General features: G+C 40.1%; 1 protein-coding gene across 1 annotated transcript in view; it reads right to left on the reverse strand.

The window, feature by feature from the left end:
- Window positions 1–2,571: 2,571 nt before the first annotated feature.
- Window positions 2,572–21,370, reverse strand: part of cib2 (calcium and integrin binding family member 2) — a 120,084-nt gene continuing 101,285 nt past the window's right edge. The window contains exons 4-6 of the mRNA XM_056451871.1: window positions 17,603–17,750; window positions 17,221–17,416; window positions 2,572–3,341 (exon numbers count right to left, since the gene is read on the reverse strand). Of these exons, the coding sequence (XP_056307846.1) occupies window positions 3,320–3,341; window positions 17,221–17,416; window positions 17,603–17,750 (366 nt within the window). The 3' untranslated portion in view covers window positions 2,572–3,319. The remainder of the gene's footprint in view (window positions 3,342–17,220; window positions 17,417–17,602; window positions 17,751–21,370) is intronic.

The following is a 21,370-nucleotide window of genomic DNA, read 5'->3' on the forward strand; positions in this document are numbered from 1 at the left end:
TGCTTAAAGCCCAATACCGTGCAGGACATTTGGCATTTGCCAGAGAACAACAAGACTGGCAAATTCGCCACTGGTGCCCTGTGTTTTTCACAGGTAAAAGCAGGTTCACACTAAGCACATGTGACAGCTGGACTGATTCTGGAGATGCTGTGAAAAATGTTCTGCTGCATGCAACATCCTCCAGCATGACTGGCTTGGCAGTGGGCCAGTAATTGTGTGGGATGGCATTTCTTTGGAGGGCTGCACAGCCCTCTATCTGCTCACCAGAGGCAGCCTGACTCTCATTAGGTATGGAGATGAGATCCCCAGACCCCTTGTGAGACCATATGCCAGTGCAGTTGGCCCTAGGTTCTTCCTAATGCAAGACAGTGTTAGACCTTATGTGGCTGGAGTGTTTCAGCTGTTCCAGCTAGATGATGGAATTGATGCTATGGACTGGCCCGCCTATTCCCCAGAGCTAAATCTAATTGAGCACATCTAGAACATCATGCCTCCGTTCAGCAACGCCACGTTTCACCACAGACTGTCCAAGAGTCTGGGAGGAGATGCCTAAGGAGACCATCCACAACCTCATCAGGAGCATGCCCAGGCATTGTAGGGAGGTCATACAGGCAAGTGGAGACTACACACACTACTGAGCCTAATTTTGACATGTTTTAAGGACATTACATCAAAGTTGAATGAGCCTGTAGTGCGTTTTTTCACTTCAATTTTGAGTGTTACTTTAAATCCAGACTTCCATGGGTTAATAAATTTGATTTCTATTGATAATGTTTGTGAGATTTTGTTGTCAGCACATTCAACCATGTAAAGAACAAAGTAGTTAAAAGAATATTTCATTCATTTAGATCTAGGATGTGCTATTTTAGTGTTCCCTTTGTGTTTTGAGCAGTAAACACACACACACACACACACACACGCACACACACACACACTCTTTGTGTGTGTGTGCGTGTGTGTGTGCGTGTGTGTGTGTGTGTGTATCAAGAAAATATCCCTCCCACCATTACACCACCACCATCAGCCTAAACCGTTGATACAAGACAGAATGGATCCATGCTTCCATGTTGTTGATGCCAAATTTTGACCCTTCAATCTGAATGTTGCAGCAGAAATCGAGACTCATCAGACCAGGCAACATTTTTCCAATCTTCTATTGTCCAATTTTGGTGAGCCTGTTTAGCCTCAGAGTTGTACATGTTGTGTGTTCAGAGGTGCTCATCTGCATACCTCAATTGCACCGAGTGGTTATTTGAGTTACTGTTGCCTTTCTATCAGCTTTAACCAGTCTGGCCATTATCCTCTGACCTCTGGCATCAACAAAGCATTTGCGCCCACAGACCTGCCGCTAACTGGATGTTTCTCTGAACCATTCTGTAAACCCTAGAGATCCCAGTAGATCAGCAGTTTCTGATATACGCAGACCAGCCTATTTAGCACCAACAACCAAAGTCACTTAAGGGTGTTTTCACACTAGCACTTTTGGTCCACACCCGGGTTCGTTTTCCGTCAGAGTACGGTACGGTTAGCTAGTGTGAACGTGTCCTCTGAACTCGGGTGCGCACCCACAAACCATACCTGCTTCCGCATGAAAGAGGTGGTTTGGGGTAAGGTTCACGCAAACTCCGCTCCGGTTCACTTTTGGTATGAATGCAATCATATCAAATAACGTAAGTCAACCGCCAACAGTACAACAAACTATCATTTTCATAACATTCATTTGTGTGTGTATGTGTCTGTGTATCACGTACTGTACCTTGCTGACAAGCAAGACTGAGCCAGGGCAAGCACAGTGATAATGTATGCTTGTCTTCTGCAAACAGCGTGATTTGTCTGAACGTTTATAATATTTTTGTGGCAGATAGACACAATTCGCTTACTGTATGTCCAAAACATACAGACGTGCAGACGTCTTTAGACTTTGGTGCTTTGCTTTCATGTCCGTCACCTGGCAACAGCCGTACACAAAACAGCAGCCTAATGATGCAAGCGTACCAGGGTTCAGTAGGGTAAAAAAGTCAGTGTGAACCCAAACCAACCCAGAAGGTAGCAAGGGGGGGACAATCAAACTTGGGTATGGTCCAGGCAATTAATCCAAGTGTGAAGGTACCCTCAATCGCCTTTCTCCCCCATTCCGATGCTTGGTTTGAACTGCAGCAGATCTTCTTGACCAGAGATGCCCAAACTAGATCCCCCTTCCAAATAATTCCCTGAAAACTTGCACAACTTATATCAGGGGTGTCAAACTCATTTCCTGGAGGGCCACAGCCCTCTACAGTTTAATTCCAACTCTGCTTCAACACACAAAACTGGAGGTTTAAGACAGTTAAATGGTCTTAAAGCACCGTTAACGATTTTTTTTGTACAGCAAAGAAAGTACATAGAAAGAAAATACATATAAGAATTATAGATTCTTCAGAAATTCTTCTTTTGTGTTCCACTTAAAAAAAGAACATGACACATACGGGCTAGTGAATTATGACAAAATTGTACTTTCTGGGCAAACTATCCTTTAAATAATGTATAAAAAAGGGCATTAATGTCAAAGCATCATAAACACATGTAGTCAGTCAACAATCAGCACAAAATCTTTATTAAAAGTTAAGTAAAATGCCCTCTATCACAACAAAGTCTGAGTAAATTCAGAGGTAAGAGACTAACCTCAAATTAGGACAGAAGGAACAGATACATGGGAAGTGAATGAAATAAGACCTTAGAAGAATATAATGACTGAGCCCTTCATTCAACTGGAGAACATTTATATGATTGTCATCATGCTCCAGTTCTATAAGCAATTAAACTATGAAATGGTAGAGCAGTAGGAACATTTGGGAATGGGAAAATATGGGGAATGTAATCTATTTCATGCATTTTATGGAAACAGATTGCATAGCTTTAGAAAACACTGATCCAGTGCCATTAATACCAGTTATGTGCTTTTAGCCCTCTCACTCATATTTAATCCATTTAGTTAACAAAAACAAACACTGTCCCATTATTTATTTGAGCCAAATTTCTGTCCAGTGTGTTATGGATACTTAAAAAAATCCTGTGTTCATTTTTGTTCAGGACTATGTGTGTGGGTCCTGAGACCCACAAAAGGCCTCACCTCTCAATTTCATCTTTCTGGAAAAAAAAAATACAAACGACTTCTACTCCTACATTTTCCATTGATTAAAAAAACATGCTTTTGTCAGTAATCCTGTCAAGACTGCTTCTGGTGCAAAAATGGCAGGAAACCAATAATAGATGTTTATCCTCTAATGTGGACTTGTCTTTTCAATGGACATCAGCATTGGTATCTTCTGCTGTAGCTGATTTAGATTCGTATATGGAAGGTGCTGCAGAAAAAGAACAAAGAGAGAAAATGTATTAAATTGGAGGTAAAAGTAAATGAACCAACCAATGAGTGCCCAATTCAGTTGCAAGGCAGCAGATATCATTTCTGAGACAGACACATGGGAGAGAGAGAGAGATATATTCACTACTGTTAGACTATGTTAAGTCTGATTTACTTTAGTTGCAATCACAATTTGCAGTGACATCACACATGCTTTAAATGTGCAATAAGCTCATCACTTCTAACTGGCCATAAACCTGCCAATAACTATGCAATTAAAATTGGTCATGAAATTGCTTTTTATATTCATTTTAATATGTTTCTTGAGGTTCAGCAAAACTGAAAATTAAATCATTAGACAGAAAAAAACTCTCTATGCATATATTGGTTGATTATTTTAGAACTGCACAAATAGATTTTTCATATGTGGTATTATGATCACATGTAATAAATACTGCGTACACAATTTAAATGAAGAACTGTCCCTTATAATGAGGCCTAGGCACCAGTAAAAGTCTAGTTATGATTTTATATGGCTAAAATGATGCCATGATTTTATTATCATCACACAAATGAAGAATTTGCATTGTATAGTCTTAAACACGAAGCTTGAATAAGTTGCGGCTGGAAGGGCTACCGTTGCTTAAAACATAAGCTGCATAAGTTGGTGGTTCATTCTGCTAAAAGGACTAAGCTGAAGGAAAATGAATGAAGTAAAAAACTTTACCACTTGCCTGGCCAGGCTAGTAGAAAACAATCCTTAGTGTTGAGCCCTGTAATTGTTTAATGCACATTTATGCATTGTGTCATATCACTCTTTTACTGTGAACTTTCTTGAATAAAAAGGTCGTCAGTAAAATCATCTATTTATGCAGAGGCTGATATTAATCACTACTTCTGTTTTTAGATAAAGTAGACCCAAAAAATAAAACTTCAAATACTAGGGGTGGGACAAAATATTTATTTGCTAATTTACTGTGATATTTCCGGCTGAGATTATCAGTTCACTAGTGCCAAGTATCGACATTTATATAAATGTAGAAAATACCTAAGTTATTTCATCAGTATTAAACTGCAGCTGTTTACCGCTTTGTCCAGTAGTATCTGGATGCACCCTTTATGATGCAAGCTGAGATTGCATCACTCAGCGATGCAATGTCAGACACAATGCACTTAATGGAGTGAGTGACGTCACTGTGACGGCTAGGGTTAGGGGTGGGGTTAGGTGAGCGCATTAAAAAGCATTGGATGCAGCTCAGATGGCATTGCACCAAGTCTGCATCCAGATCTCTCTCGCTTTGTCTGCCATACATGCAGCCACCTCCAGGTGGCATTTCCCATAAACATATCATAGATGCATCTGTGGCATTTAACCCATTGACAGATCCACTGGAATAGCAGAAACCTCAGGCAAATGGGTACCCTTTTCTGTCCAAGCAAGCACAAAGGTTTCAGTGTGTTTCAGACATCCCAGCTCTCCAGGAAGCTTCTGTGAGTTTCTCTCTTACAGAGTCACATGCGTGCCCATTATCAGTGTTATGAGGATTACTGGGGCTACTATACTGTATGATAACATACACAAATATTTGCAAAAATATTTAATTCTGCCACACTTTATATAAGATAAACATAAGCTGGTAATATATAAGACCTTGTAGTGATAATATTATGTAAAATCTTTGGCTGACTAAATTTCTTCATCCTTTCATTCTGGACCGACAGAGTGGTATCATAGGTTTCCTAGTGGAGTTTTTCTCTGGTGCTCATATCCTGCTGAGTGTACATATCAAAATCTTTATTAAAGGAGTTATCAATTGGATAACACTTTTTTTTGAAAAGCAAGCTAAACTTCCTGTTGGGTTTTGGATTTTGCTCCAAGAGACTTTTTTGTAGGCAACGCATGTTTAACTTGTGTGTTTTGTATTTGTATTTGTGTGTGAAACAGCTCCGAAGCCACTTCATAAATTGTGCATAGGTGGCGCTGTCGAGCCATTTTGCCACACCCACTTCTGAAACCTGTATCAAATGTAAGTTTTTGCTATTTCTGGTGTGTTAAGCATGTGTTAAGTTGTGTATGTGCACACATTTAAAAAGTTTCGGGTTGTAATCAGGTTCAGGCTTTTACAAAAGCAGTCAATGAAACTGAACTTTTTGGGCTTTCTATCAGAATGCCAGGAGCTTTAGTAAGTTAGAATGCCAATAAGACTTAGTTAGAGATCAAAGCCTCACAACATGACTATAAATATGTGTAACAAATTAAACTGGGAAAAAGAAATCTTAGAAAAATCATTATTAGATTAAATTAGATTCAACTTTATTGTCATTGCACATGTACAAGGCAACGAAATGCTGTTTAGGTCTAACCTGCAGTGCAATAGCAGCAAGTGCAGGATACAGGTATAAGTTATAATGTGCAGTTATAGAAAAACTATGGTGATATTTACAGATGGATGTACTATGAACATTATATACAGGTTGTATTAGCTATGAACAGAGATTTACAATAAATGAATATATGTACAGGTTGCTATTAATAACCAGAAGTGTGCAGATAGATAAACATAATTACAAATGTATATGTACAGTGGGTGTGTACATAATTACAAATGTCCATGTGCAGTGGGTATGTACAGTTCAAATAAATGAATCAGTTCACAACAGCTCAAAAGTTTGGAAACATTTGTAAGGGTTTTTAAAACAAGTCACTTCTTTTAACAAAGGCTGCATTATATTTTATATCAAGCCTTGGCTGTTCTTATGCTATTTAAATATTTTATAGAGTGATCTGTAAAAGAAATTGTCTTCAGTCTTCCACAATCAGTTATTAAAGCTGCTCAGTCATTAATGATGGTTTCTTATGATTTATACATCAGTAGTAAAAAAGATTCATAATATGTGGAAATGTAATACATTTGACTGGTTTAGCTTCTTTGATAAATGGAAATATTGTGGGTAAAAACAAAGCAGCACAACTGTTTACAACACTAATGACAACAACAGTATATGGAAAATGTTGTTCTCATCAAGCGACGTTGAATATATAGTAGGTGATAATTGAGCTACTTCCACATACCTGGGGTAGTAGTCTACCACCAACAAGTATGTCATATTTCCCAGCAACAAATCTGCCCCTAGCCTTTGCCATGACCTGCCAGGGAATTGAGTGGGCATTAGAGGTTCTGGATTGTGTCTCTCTTTAAGGACCTGCTATTCAGCACAATCTCATTTTGCTAATGACTTAATCCTGGCCACCACACCGTCTTGTCCACTCTCTGCATTTCACAAGTCCCAAGTGTCTGAACGGTGCTTCTCATGGCAGCTGGTATAACCAGCCTTGTGCCTCTAAGCAGCAGACCATCTTGCACAGTTAAGACTCATTCCGCCCAATGTTGTTACAGTATTGAGTCAAATCTTATTGCACTCTGTCCACCCTTTAAGACACAGTTTCATCACACTGGAGCAGACACTGTCATTCTCTTACTAAGAACTCTCTTGCTTTCTTTGTGACTTACTCTGTTTTACAGGTGTGCCTGACAGAGTGTAAGCCCAAGAGACTCAATAATGGCTTGTGATCGGTCTCCATTTCAAAATGCTTGCCAATAAGACAGTCTGTGAATCTTTTGCATGCCAATGTTAGACCCAATGTCTCTTTTTCCACTTGCATATCTTTGCTCAGTCTGAACGGAAAACCCGTAAGTCACATGAATAATGAAGCAGGAGAAGCACGTTAGCACCGAGAGCAAAACCGAGTAAGTACATTTAGACCTGTTTTCAGTTGCTTTGTTTGGTTCGAGAACACTTAGACTTGGTTCAGCTGGTTGTGTATTGGTTGTTGGACATTTAAAATTGTTTTCAGCTATCTGTGTTTAGTAGTAGTAAGCTTTAGCCACTGTTTCCTTTGTTTACTGTAAGAGCTTGTGTGCCGAGCGGGAGGTTTTTCGCGCCCCCGCCGCTGCAATTTTCGCGTGTTTTTTAACTTGGAGGCGTGTCCAAACGCCAGGTAAACACTATATATTTGAACACATTAGGTTTAGCTAGCAGGAGAAGCACGTTAGCACCGAGAGCAACACCGAGTAAGTACATTTAGACCTGTTTTCAGTTGCTGTGTTTGGTTCGTGAACACTTAGACTTGGTTCAGCTGGTTGTGTATTGGTTGTTGGACATTTAAAATTGTTTTCAGCTATCTGTGTTTAGTAGTAGTAAGCTTTAGCCACTGTTTCCTTTGTTTACTGTAAGAGCTTGTGTGCCGAGCGGGAGGTTTTTCGCGCCCCCGCCGCTGCAATTTTCGCGTGTTTTTTAACTTGGAGGCGTGTCCAGCTGAACTCAAACAACAAAGCGCTCGGGGGTGTATATAAGCGACTAGTATCACCGCGGCAGCGGTCGCGGCAGCCTCGTGTGAAGCCCGCCTCGTGTGAAGACCGACGAGTGTAAAGACCATCGGCTCTACCTGCGCGACTATAAGACCAACGAGTGTAAAGACCATCGACTCTACCTGCGCGACTATAAGACCGACGAGTGTAAAGACCATCGACTCTACCTGCGCGACTCCACCGAGCAAAGACACCGACAAAGCACTTGAGTACTTCTTACTTTATTTTTTTTTCCTTTTCTCTGCACTCATTATTGTTTTCCTTGCACTTTATTATGTGTTTACTAATTCCTGTTGTTACTAATACTCGCAGAGCACGGGAGGTACGCTGCAGACGCAACCCTCACAACCTTCGATCAATTCATGTATCCTCTATTTCACAACTCTCTCTCTCTGTGGGCCTCTGGAATTGTCAATCTGCTGTTAACAAAGCAGATTTTATTACCTCCATAGCCACTCATTCTGACTTTAGTCTCATGGCTCTAACTGAAACCTGGTTGAGACCGGAGGACACTGCTACACATGCAGCACTTTCTACTAATTTCTCTCTTTCCCACACTCCTCGTCAGACAGGGAGAGGGGGTGGGACTGGACTACTGATTTCCAAAGAATGGAAATTCACTCAGAGACCGTCCCTGCCAAAAATCAGCTCTTTTGAATTCCATGCAGTCACCATTATCCACCCCTTTTGCATAAATGTGGTTGTCATCTACCGCCCACCGGGTACATTAGGTCACTTCTTAGATGAACTGGATGTTCTTCTCTCATCTTTTTCTGATTATGACACTCCCTTGTTGGTGCTAGGTGACTTCAACATCCACATTGAAAGACCTCAAGCTGCTGACTTCCAGACTCTGCTTGCATCTTTCGACCTCAAAAGAGCACCTACTTCTGCTACTCACAAATCAGGTAATCAACTAGACCTTATTTACACTCGACATTGCCTCGCTGATCAAACACTAGTAACTCCACTTCAAACATCGGATCATTTCCTTCTCTCTCTCAACATCCACATTACTCCTGAGCCGCCACACACTCCAACTCTAGTTGCCTTTCGCAGAAACCTACGCTCTCTCTCACCCAATAGACTATCAACCATTGTTTCTAACTCTCTTCCTCCATCTTGCAAACTCTCTGCACTTGATACGAACAGTGCCACTGATACACTCTGCTCCACGCTAACATCATGTCTAGACAGACTATGCCCTCTGACATCCAGACCAACCCGAGCCAGTCCTCCTGCACCCTGGCTCTCTGATGTTCTCTGTGAGCATCGCTCAAAACTTCGGGCTGCGGAGAGAAGTTGGCGAAAAACTAAAAATCCTGAACAGCTCATAACATACCAAACTCTTCTGTCTTCTTTCTCGACTGAGGTCACTTCTGCAAAGCAGACATACTTCCGTCAGAAAGTCAACAGTGCCACCAATCCTCGCTTGCTTTTAAAACATTTTCCTCCCTCCTCTATCCTCCTCCTCCACCCGCATCCTCCACACTCACTACTGATGACTTTGCTACATTCTTTTGCACCAAAACTGCAAAAATCAGTGCTCAATTTGCTGCACCTACAACAAACACGCAAGATACACCACCAACACCACACACACTCACCTCTTTCTCCCAGCTCTCTGAGTCTGAGGTGTCCAATCTCGTGCTATCAAGCCATGCAACCACCTGTCCGCTAGATCCCATCCCCTCTCATCTCCTGCAAGCCATTTCTCCTGCAGTCATACCAACACTGACTCACATAATTAACACATCTCTTGACTCTGGTCTATTCCCTACTTCATTTAAGCAGGCTAGGGTAACCCCTCTGCTAAAGAAACCCAACCTGGATCAAACGCTACTTGAAAACTACCGACCGGTATCCCTGCTTCCATTCATGGCCAAGATTTTGGAGAAAGTAGTGTTCAATCAAGTCCTAGACTTTCTTACTCAAAACAACCTCATGGACAACAAGCAATCTGGCTTTAAAAAAGGCCACTCAACTGAGACTGCCCTGCTCTCGGTCGTGGAGGATCTCAGACTGGCTAAAGCAGACTCTAAATCATCTGTCCTCATCTTGCTGGATTTATCAGCTGCTTTTGACACTGTAAACCACCAGATCCTGCTATCTACGCTTGAGTCACTGGGCGTCGCAGGCACTGTCATTCAATGGTTCAGTTCCTACCTCTCGGACAGGTCATTCAGGGTGTCTTGGAGGGGAGAGGTGTCCAACCTACAGCATCTAAACACTGGGGTACCTCAGGGCTCTGTGCTTGGACCACTTCTCTTCTCTATCTACACGGCATCTTTAGGAACAGTCATCCAGAAACATGGTTTTTCCTACCACTGCTATGCTAATGACACCCAGCTATACCTCTCTTTTCACCCTGATGATCCCTCGGTTCCAGCTCGCATTTCAGCCTGCCTGTCCGACATTTCACTCTGGATGAAAGATCATCATCTCCAGCTTAACCTCATGAAAACGGAAATGCTTGAAGTTTCTGCCAACCCGACTCTTCACCATAACTTTTCAATCCAGATGGATGGAGCAACCATCACTGCATCCAAATGGTAAAAAGCCTTGGAGTTACGATTGATGACCAACTGAACTTCTCTGACCACATTTCTAGAACTGCTCGATCTTGCAGATTCGCACTCTACAACATCAGAAAGATCCGACCCTTCCTATCTGAACATACAGCTCAACTCATTGTTCAAGCTCTTGTCCTCTCCAAACTGGACTATTGCAACTCTCTGCTAGCCGGGCTACCAGCTAGTTCTATCAAACCTCTTCAGCTGCTTCAGAACGCAGCAGCACGAGTGGTCTTTGATGAACCCAAAAGAGCACATGTCACTCCGCTACTCACCCGTTTGCACTGGCTACCAGTTGCTGCCCGCATCAAATTCAAAGCTCTGATGTTTGCTTACAAAGTGACCTCTAGCTGTGCTCCTTCGTATCTGATCTCACTTCTGCAGATATATGTGCCCTCCAGAAACTTGCGTTCTGTGAATGAACGTCGCCTTGTTGTTCCATCCCAAAGAGGGAAGAAATCACTTTCCCGAACTCTCACATTCAATCTGCCCAGTTGGTGGAATGAACTCCCTAACTACATCAGAACAGCCGAGTCAATTGCTGTCTTCAAGAAACGACTAAAAACGCAACTGTTTAGTTTCCACTTTCCTTCCTAATCTGCAATTGCCTCTTTGGCTATACCACTAACTGTGCCCTCTCTCTCTCTCTCTCTCTCAAAAAAAAAAAAAAAAAAAAAAAAAAATTTCTACTTATGTTTTTGCTTCTTAGACTTTTACACACCTGAAACTTGTCTATAGCGCTTGTTCACTGCTGCTCTTATAGTTGTGTAAATTGCTTCCTTGTCCTCATTTGTAAGTCGCTTTGGATAAAAGCGTCTGCTAAATGACTAAATGTAAATGTAAATGTAAATGAATAAAGCTGAATCACAGTGGATACAAAGCTGTATTATGCTAGGCAGACGCGTGATTGTCTGGACAAACTGGATATCGACCTCCAATCTTTGAGTGGATCTGAGTTAGGACGAGTGGTACCTTTTGAAAAACTTTTCTACAGTTTACATGGATTTTGATAAATTATTTTATTTTGATAAATGGGGAAAATTTCTGAATTTCTTTGACCCACAATGCTAGCAAACATGTAACGACACAAAATCATAATACATTTTTTTGGTTTATGGTTTAAAAATAAAAAAAAATTTTTTTTTTGGTTTATTTACTCAATAATTACCTTCGGGGCTCAGTCCCAGTGAAGTGAGCGTGGGAGAGAGTTCCAGATTACCAGATCTGCCCCCATAGAAGAGAGATGATGTCGAGAAACAACAAGAAGGCCAGAGACAGAGAATTGCAATGACCAGGTTGGAGTGTATTGAGTGAGTAAATTACAAAGATACGAGGGAGCTAAGCCATGTAGTGATTTGAAGTTAACTAAGAGAATTTGTCATTTAATGTGATATGGTACTGGAAGCTAGTGGAGATTGTGTAAGATTAGAATGATATGAGCAGAACTTTTCGTATGTGTGAGAATTCTAGCAGCAGGTTTTAAATGTATTGTAATTTGGAAATAGAGATGGGACGTCAACCAATGAAGGGAGCATTGCTGTATATGTCATGTTACACTATTATCTTTTGGCACCATCTTGTAAAAGTGTGGTGTAACAGCACTAGTAATTGTGAGTTTTTTACTTATTGATCATTTTAGATCATGAGACTCTTGGGTTAGGGGTTATTCCGGAAGTGATTGCAGTGTTCTGGATTTTCTCTATGCGATCATCTAAGCTGATTACCTTCTCTTTGCATTTGTGTCTCAGAATTGCTTTGCCTGTAAGTCTGTTAATTTCTTATATTGTTTGAACTAATATATAATGAATGCAAAATTCATAAGTTAGAGCATAAAACAGAGCTATTGTTAAGTGATGATAATACTAATCAGAGCTTGAATGTAGCCTTTTACCATATTTGTTCTGATAACATTATGAATAACGTTATGAATAAATGTTTCAGTTTTACAAATAAAGAAAGAATAATGAGGAGGAAAGAACATAAATTTCTCATGTGAAATTAGTAGGAATATTGCTGAAAGGAAAAATTTGCTGAATTTTTTTTTTTTAAATAGAAGTAGTACGAAAATATAATACATGTTAGTTCTGGATAAGAGAGCCAGTAAAAAGTACAGAAAGATATTAGTCAATTCCTGGATAGCAGCCCACCAAAAAAAGCAAGCCAAATGGGAGACAGAGCACCCAAATAGTGAGCTGCACATAAACAGTGCAAACGAGAGAGAGCAATTCAAAGAATTCAAAGCATTTGATCACACTGGAAACAGAAACAGAGTTGTTTCTACAAAAACAGGCCATGGAAGTGGTACATGGCCCAGACCAGCTAACTGGATTTTTCTCCAGGTACTTCCTGATTCCATAAAATGAAGGGAGAATGCAATCTATTCTAGACCTAAGGGACCTCAATGTCCATCTAAAGTGTCTAGCTTTCCACATGCTATGGACAACAGATGTGATACGTGCAGTTAACAGGAACAATTGGTTTGTGACTTTAGATCTAAAAAATGCTCATTATCATGTTCAAGTTGTGCCACATCATAAAAGGTTTCTTCGTTTTTATGTCAATGGACTGACATAACAATTCAGAATTCTTCGTTTTGGGCTGGTCTTGGCACCCAGAATGTTTACCAAGTGTGAGCGAGTTGTTTTAGAACCCTTACAATGCCAATGCCAGATTTCAGGCAATTGCAAAGAAAGTTGCAAAATCTCAAATAGGCAGGCATATGCCATATGCAAAAAAGGAAATTGTCCCTCAAGACTTTTTCTTTGACTTTTTGCAGAGCCTCTTGGAACAGGGTTTGTCTTACTCCGCAATTAAACTATCCCCTGGTTTCACAAACAAGGTTTAAGACTAGTCAAGATTTAATTGCATGTTTGAGCTGTCTCAACTCAAAATAACTTGCGGTGAGATGTCTTAAAATACGTCATTGTCATTTTTTGTCTCCAAGTGCACAACAGTAATATATTTTTCTCAGGCCATTTTTTTATAAATGTGGCTTAAATAGCCTAATTTATCTAAGGCCTAGTCCTGGCTCCTAGTCCTAAGCCCTGTTTGTGAAACTGGGCCTATTTGTCTTTAGGTATGCATAATCTAATTAGAACATTTCTAAAAGGTGTTAACTGACTGCAACCCAGTTGCAAAGTAATGGTTCCAGTGACCTGAATTTGGTTTAAGAAGCTATTAAGTGGGTTTCCATCAAGTCAGTTTTTTTGTTGGCAATAGCTACTGCATGACGTGTTAGTGAGTTACATGCACTGCCAGTCCACAGTGTTTACACTTGGGACCTGAAGACAAACAAGTTACATTTTGGCCAAACCCAGCATTTCTTCAAACGGCATTGCCACCTCAGTAATTGAACAAGCCAACCTTATCTGCTTTTACAGACAAGGACAGTTTATTCCTATGTTCTGTCAGGGCTCGTCGACATTATGTGGAACAGGCTGCAGCCTGGATGTCCACAAATTTTAAATTCAGACATTTTACTGAAATTTTACAGAAATATTCTGTCATTCTTTCAAAGGATTCTCAAACTGAATAAAGATAAATTCAGCATTTAATAATGTGTCTGTTGCATATAAAACTTTGAAATATAAATTACAGACAATGTTGTTATTAAAACATGGTTACAATTATGTTTGATAAATAAGGAACCTCTTGGCTGCTTTGGTGTGCAGTCTCCACTAAGTAACCTAGGATAACCTGGTGGTCCAGAACGAAAGGAAGTAGAATTGGTGGTTACAAAGGTAACCAGGGTTCTGCAACTTAGTGGAGGACCACAAGACCTCTGATCAATCAGTCAGACAAGAACGGTCAGAGAACAAGTATGAACGTGATGGTCCAGGGGTGACAGTTTTGATATGTATACTTGACAAGATATGAGAGAAAGACTCAACTAGATGACTTAGGATACCACTCTGGCGGTCCTCTACTGAGTCATACAGCCATGATTGCATTTGTAACCCTGAGTTCTCAACTGATTGAGACACAATAAGTGCTCGAAGGTGTGCACACAATGTTAATCTGTGAAAATGTTAATCATTTATTGTTCTTGAAGAAAAATATGAATCTAGTGGGAATGCATGATTTTGCATTAAAAATAATCCAGGGTTAAATGCTTCCAAGTTTAGGCAACATAAAATAAGTTGGCCAAGTTATAATGAGTGTCTTAATTTTACAAATAACTAGAAAAGCAATAAACAGCTATTTTGACAGTTTTTAATGTAATTTGTACAATGATATGCTGCTGCTATGACTAATTTAGAGGTGTGGCCCTTTTAGCCACAAACTGCTCTCTACAAATCAGCATTTTCATGCTTGTTTAACAACTGTGCAATGTACATTGTTTCAATTCTGTAAAATATACAGTATGTGCTATAACTTTTTAATGCATTTTTTTCTCTTTATTTACAAATATTGTGATGTATCATGGATGGTTTTCTTGTGATATATTAATGTATGAGAGAATCGCTAATATTATAATATATTTATTAAAGAGCCCATATTATACATGAAATAGGGTCATATGTAGGTTGTAAGGGTCTCGAACAACAGTCTAATATGGATGCAAGGTCAAAAAACACTTTGATGGTCTTATAATCTGCATTTATTTTTACCTAATTATCCCAGCGACTCTCATATGAATCGTTCAGCGATTCATTTGTTCCCAACCCCCTCCTCAGCACGAAGCTAATCTGCGCTGATTGGACCGATGACAGCCTGCTGCGATTGGTCGACAGTGACAGGCTTCAGCACGAGACAGAGTGAAATGCCCAGCTGCTAATCAACTATATAAAAGTAGTCACAGTGCATACACGCTTCATAGTGTAAGGCTTTTTTCACACACACAGACACACACACACACACACACACACGCACACACACACACACACACACACACACACACACACACACACACACCAACCCTCCTCAGAAGAACTGGGGAGATCGACGCGAGTCTCCTAGCCACTTTACCTGCTTTTTCTCTCTCTCTCTCTCTCTCTCTCTCTCTCTCTCTCACACACACACACACACACACACAACGCTCCTCAGAAGAACTGGGGAGATCGACGCAAGTCTCCTAGCCACTTTACCTGCTCTTTCTCTCTCTCTCTCTCTCTCTCTCTCTCTCTCTCTCTCTCACACACACACACACACACACACACACAACGTTCCACGGAAGAACTGTGGAGATCGGCGCGAGTCTCCTAGCCACTTTAACCTGCTCTTTCTCTCTCTCTCTCTCTCTCTCATCTCTCTCTCTCCTCTCCTCTCTCCTCTCTCTCTCTCTCTCTCTCTCACACACACACACACACAACGCTCCTCAGAAGAACTAGGGAGAGCGACGCGAGTCTCCTGTCTCCTAGCCCCTAGGCGTCACACACTCGACCTGCTCTTTTTCTCTCTCTCTCACACACACACAAACACAAACACACACACATCACGTTCCTCCTCAGAACTAGGGAGATCGACACGAGTCTCCTGTCTCCTAGCTTACGATGGCCATAGCAACGACAAACGGCAGTGGAACGCGAGCTCACAAAAACATTTAACGTTAAATCCGTAAACAAAGCGGCACGCGTCACGTTTTTAACGTGGCTTACATGCGATAAGAGAATATAAAGAGTAACCGCGTGTACTGTACCAGGTTAACAAGTAACAAAACACAATAAATACATAATTGCAAGCTAGAGTAAACGAGGCAACAATTTTAATTGCACTTATTTACACTAGTGAATAAACCTCAACCACTGACTCTTCACAGTTTCATCTTTGGGTAGAGACTGTCAATATTATCCATCTGAGCACAGCGTGACTTCATTCGACCGGCGGCGTCTGTGTGTGTGTGTCTAGTGTTTTTTCTGTGTTAGTGGGCGGGGCCGCAGGTTTCAAATCTCCCTGGTTTGCGCACGTAACTACTGGCGAGGCTTGTGTTTCGTAGCTGCGTCATCGCAAAACACCTAATGACTCGTTATCAAGACGACTCATTTGAAGCACTATGAGTCGACACTTTTATAGATGAATCAATAATTTTAAACACTGTACACTTAAAGATTTAAGCCTTAGCTGGATATTTCACTTCACTTAGAGCTGTGTTACACACTACATGGAAGGGCATTTTCAAAAACCCATAATATGGGCTCTTTAAGGACAAAATATTAGGATATTGTATCGTGAGTTAACCTGTGATTCCCACCGGTATTAAATACATCCCTGTCAGCTGCTTTTGTCAATTCTAATTATGATTTAGCCTATATTTCATCCACAACACAACTCAGGAGCTAACTGGGTTATTCTGGTGGCGTATCATATTAAGGGCAATTTCAAGGATTAGAAATGGACCATTTTCTTCTCTTTCTATGTACCAATTTAATATCATGTAACAATGTATTATATGGCACCTCTAAATACTTTATAGAATGTATCATCAATATCTGTTTAAGTTGTGCATGTTGTGCATTTAAAAAAAAAAAAGTACCATCAGTAAAATTCTGTTAGCAGGGTGACAATTTCTGGCCTTGGTAGTCTAGCATCCTGCATGTTATAGTTCCAACTAGCTTTATTTTACTTTCTAGTGGGTCTGAGGACTTAAATAGCTTGTTCCGTTGGATCGATAATGAGCTACTTTAAACTCAACTGAACAGAAAGTATTGGACAGCAAATACAAACAGTTACTCTGTTCTAAAATCAAGTGATCTGCTTTGCTATCTTAAGCAACAGATTTCTATGTCAGTATATGCTAACCAAAATAGAATTAAAAAATAAATGATTTTCAAGCAATTGTATTAGCAAATCCCCATAAAATAAATAAGTCGTAACTGAAGTCTGATGTTTCTTTACCATACTAAACCCCTTCATTTTTAGCAAGTAATACAAAAGCAAAACTAAACTGTAGTTCCTATTCATTTGAAGAACAATACATTTTTACAAGCAGTATTTTTACCTTAAAAAGTCAGGAGCCCTGGAAATCATGTTTTCAAAATCGGCAAAAGAGAGCTTGTTGTCTCCATCAAGGTCAGCTTCCTCAATGGCCTTCTCACATACCAGATTAACCTCCTCTGGTGTAAGCTCCTCCTTTGTTAACTTGTTTAAAGTTTTTTCTAAGTCTTCTTTGCAGATGTAATTATCCACATTAAAGTCTATGAACAAAACAAATGATAAGGTTAACCACAAAATAAGTGGCTTTTGTTTATGATTGGCGCCCTGAAATGTATACTACAACTTCTAAAACTCTATATTGTCACATTATTACATTATAAACAATTGTATATTTTTTTATTACTTTCTATTAAACTGAATACATAGTAATGAAAAGTTAGTTTTACCATATATTTTAAAAGCATAAATTGCTTTTAGTTCTCTAGGTGCCATTTCACTGAGAACCGAAAACATGTCCACAAAGTCATTGAAGCTGAGGTTCCCCTGTCCATCTTCAGAGAATGATTCCACTATTCGATTCCTGAATGGATTTTCCTAGAAAAAAAAGATGGAGATAATAATAATGTTATATAATTTTTATTTGGATTGCACAATAAAAAAAAGAACCACAGATAGGCTGCAATATGACAGTATTTTTTGTGTACCATTATAATATTTATTATGCAGTGTAGATTTTCACAGTGCTAATATGATGTTCTGGTGACAAATGCTATTTGCACTGACTTCACCCACCAATCAGGAGTAAGACTAGACACCCAGTTTTGCAGACAAGGTAAAAACATAGTTGCATTCTAGAATGCAAGTCAGAGCTGTTCCATCTGAAAGACACGTGGGTAGCACTTTACTTAAAGGGGAAATGAAGCACTCAGTCAAGTTTACCTTATTTTGTACATTGGATTCAACTTTAATGAAAATAAATTAAACAAACTCGATTAATTTAACCATTTAGCAAAAAACGGCGTGTTTTACTATAGATTTTAGACCTAGGGCGCAGCTATCTTGGAATGTCGCTGTGTCTGACGTCACGGGGTGGGTTGAGTTTCCTGCGCTGAACACAAACAATGGAAGTAAAGGAGACTGTAAAGCCTAATTTAACCCAATGCGTGAAGTTGTGGACTTGGAGCTGCTGCAAGTACAAGCATCAGATGTGTGTCTAATATAAAAGTATAGATATTTATTCTTTTTTTCCCCTTTTAATTACCGATCATTTGATGCACTTTGATTCACTCTCTGTATTATGCTGCCTGATTGCCTGTCTGGGTTTCCACCATGATTGTAAAGGACTGAACACAGAGACTGGACAGCCTAATTTAACGCAATGCATGAAGTTGTGGACGAGAATCACAGAGCTGCTGCAAATACAACAAATACAAACATTTAAGTGTCTTCAGTAGTGTGTTTTTCTTTTGTTAATACTGTTCATTTGATGCGCTGTGATCCTCTCGCGCTGCTCCAGCGCTGCCTGATGAGGGAATTTACATTCAGACTAAAGCAACGTTCCAAGATGGCTGCGCCCTAGGTCTAAAATCTATAGTAAAAACCCTGTTTTCTGCTAAATGGTTACATTCATCGAGTTTGTTTAATATATTTTTAAGTGGAATCCAATGTACAAAATAAGATAAACTTGACTGAGTGCTTCATTTCCCCTTTAAGGTGGTGTTTATGACCTTTAAAATCGTGACATGACACGTCATGACTGTAAAGGAGATTTTATGTGTGCTTATGACAATTGTAATTATATGTCATATGTTAAGTCATGTCATTTTAAATGAAAATGAAATTTTTTTGACATGCCTTTGTTACGACAACAAGACATACCTAAATACATTATATCCTGTCTTTGTCAAGACAACATCAACATATCTTATAATAAATCTCACATAAACATGACTGTCATGATGCCATTATAATTGTGTCATGAATTTTGTAACAGTGTCACTGATATTTTCCTGACCTTAACTACAGTGATATAAATTGAATTGGTCATTAAAATGTTATTAAATATTATTGTCACTGTTCTAAAATGTCACTGTGGTGGGGAGAGTGGGGCCGAACACCCGGAAAGGAGAGAGAGAGTGGAGACACCGGCGGCTGGTCAGTAGCCCAATCAGTAATAATTAATAACACCTGCTTTCTCTAGTGATTGGGCCGGAGAGACGCCTTCTTAAGGGAGCAGGAGAGACCAGTCGGGAGAGAGAGAACCGAGTAACAGCCAGCACATTGTGGAGCGTGTTGCTCAGCACTAAAAATAATAATAATAAAACTTATCACTTGCCTTAACGCCGACCCTGTCTTCTTCTTCCCTCACAACGAACCTTACTACAGTCACTTTTAATGAAAAAAATTGATGACATGTCAAACAATGTCACATTTTCCATTTAAAATGACATTTAATGACATTTAGTTAGACATTTTTATGACGTATCATGCTATGATTTTAAAGGTGGTATGACAAGTAAAGTTCTAATGGTAATGTTTCGTTTTTGTGTTTCGTGCTGGAGAACGACGTGGAAAGGAGCTTGCCAGGGAGGAGTAGATGGATGGAGGAAACCAGGAAGGGAGCAGGAGCCATATAACCCAGGAAGCAGCCAGAAAGACGGCCCAGGGTTGAGTAAAGGGAGGAAGGAGCCATGGAGAAGGAGTAGCCGACCAGAGGGCCAACCAAGGGAGGTGCCTCTGATGGAGCTGGAGCCCAAGTATGGAATTGAGAGTTGCAGGGGGAGGGTGATGCCAAGGTCCCAGAGGGCCAAGGTGGAGGGTATGGTTCACCCGACCGAGGTGGAGTGAATATTAGCATATATATATTGTGGCAGAACTGCCAGTGTTGCTTCAGCGTCGCCATGGAAACATCTCCCTCACCGTAATCATGACTCATCACGTGCTGATCAGGGAGAGCTGCAGCCCATTTAAAGAGGGGTATTTAACACACAGAGCATGACTAAGATGATAGCAGGAACCACACTGACATCTCCCTCTTCCACTGGGCACCCTGACCTGCACTTCACTGCATGAGCTCACCGGACCCCTTTGGACACGGAACTCACCGCTCTGCACAACCACACGCACCTTTTCCTTGCTCCACTTCCTCAATAAACACCCCTACAGGGATTTTCATTGCCTCTCTGTGCCAGTGTGATCTCTCCCCTGCAAAAAATAATTAGCAGTGTTTGCATGTCCTTTATGGCTTAATTTATTGAACTTGAAGTAGAATAGTATTCATTACAAGTTAAATAGCACATAAAATGTTTTGCATTTTGTGATTTTTTTTCAGTTGAATAAAAGATAGATATTTTACATTCATATAATTCATCATTAAAGATTTCTTAAAAATTTTGTAAATATCTCGCCCAATCTCGTGTCCCATCGTAAGGGTCTTGTCACACCCCTACTAAGGTAGTGTACGTATCAAGGAGTCGTCAATGTAAACAATGACCACTGGTTTAATATGTCTCTGAAGGTATCGTTGATGAAAGTTTGGAAGACAGAAGGACTGTTAGCTAATTGGAAGGGCATCACAAGATATTCATAGTGGCCAGTAGATGTGGAGAATGCTGCTTTCCAATCATCCTCCTGCTTTATTCTGATTAGATTGCAGGCACTACGTAAATCAAGTTTCGTAAAGTACTTTGCTGTGCAGAGTTGTTCCAGGGATTCGGGACTAATGGGAGAGAATATTGATTTTTGGCTGTAATATCACTTAGACCTTGATAGTCAATGCAAGGTTGTAATCCTCTATCCTTTTTACCCACGAAGAAGAAACAAGCTGAGGTTGATATGGATGGGCGTATGAACCCTTTCTTCAGCTCTTCCTGAATATATGACTTTATGGCTTCTGTTTCTGGTTGAGACAAAGGAAAAGTTCTTCAACAAGGGGGCATTGTACCAGGAAATAAATCAATGGAGCAATCATACTCCCAATGAAGATGTAGTTTAGTGGCTTTTTGCTTGTTGAATGCTTCGTTTAGATTAGTGTATGCAGTTGGTTTGACTGGGTTCTTCTTTGACTGTAACTGAATTGATTTGAACTGGAACGACAGCCTGTAAACATTCTCTCCATAAAATGGTAGAATTATGTCTGTAACCATGGTAACCCCGACATCACGGAATGTCTGGGAGAATTGATAATAAAGAAATCTATGGTTTTGCAGTGAAGA

Source organism: Danio aesculapii, chromosome 25, assembly GCF_903798145.1.
Source record: "Danio aesculapii chromosome 25, fDanAes4.1, whole genome shotgun sequence".
NCBI classification, from domain to species: Eukaryota; Metazoa; Chordata; class Actinopteri; order Cypriniformes; family Danionidae; genus Danio; species Danio aesculapii.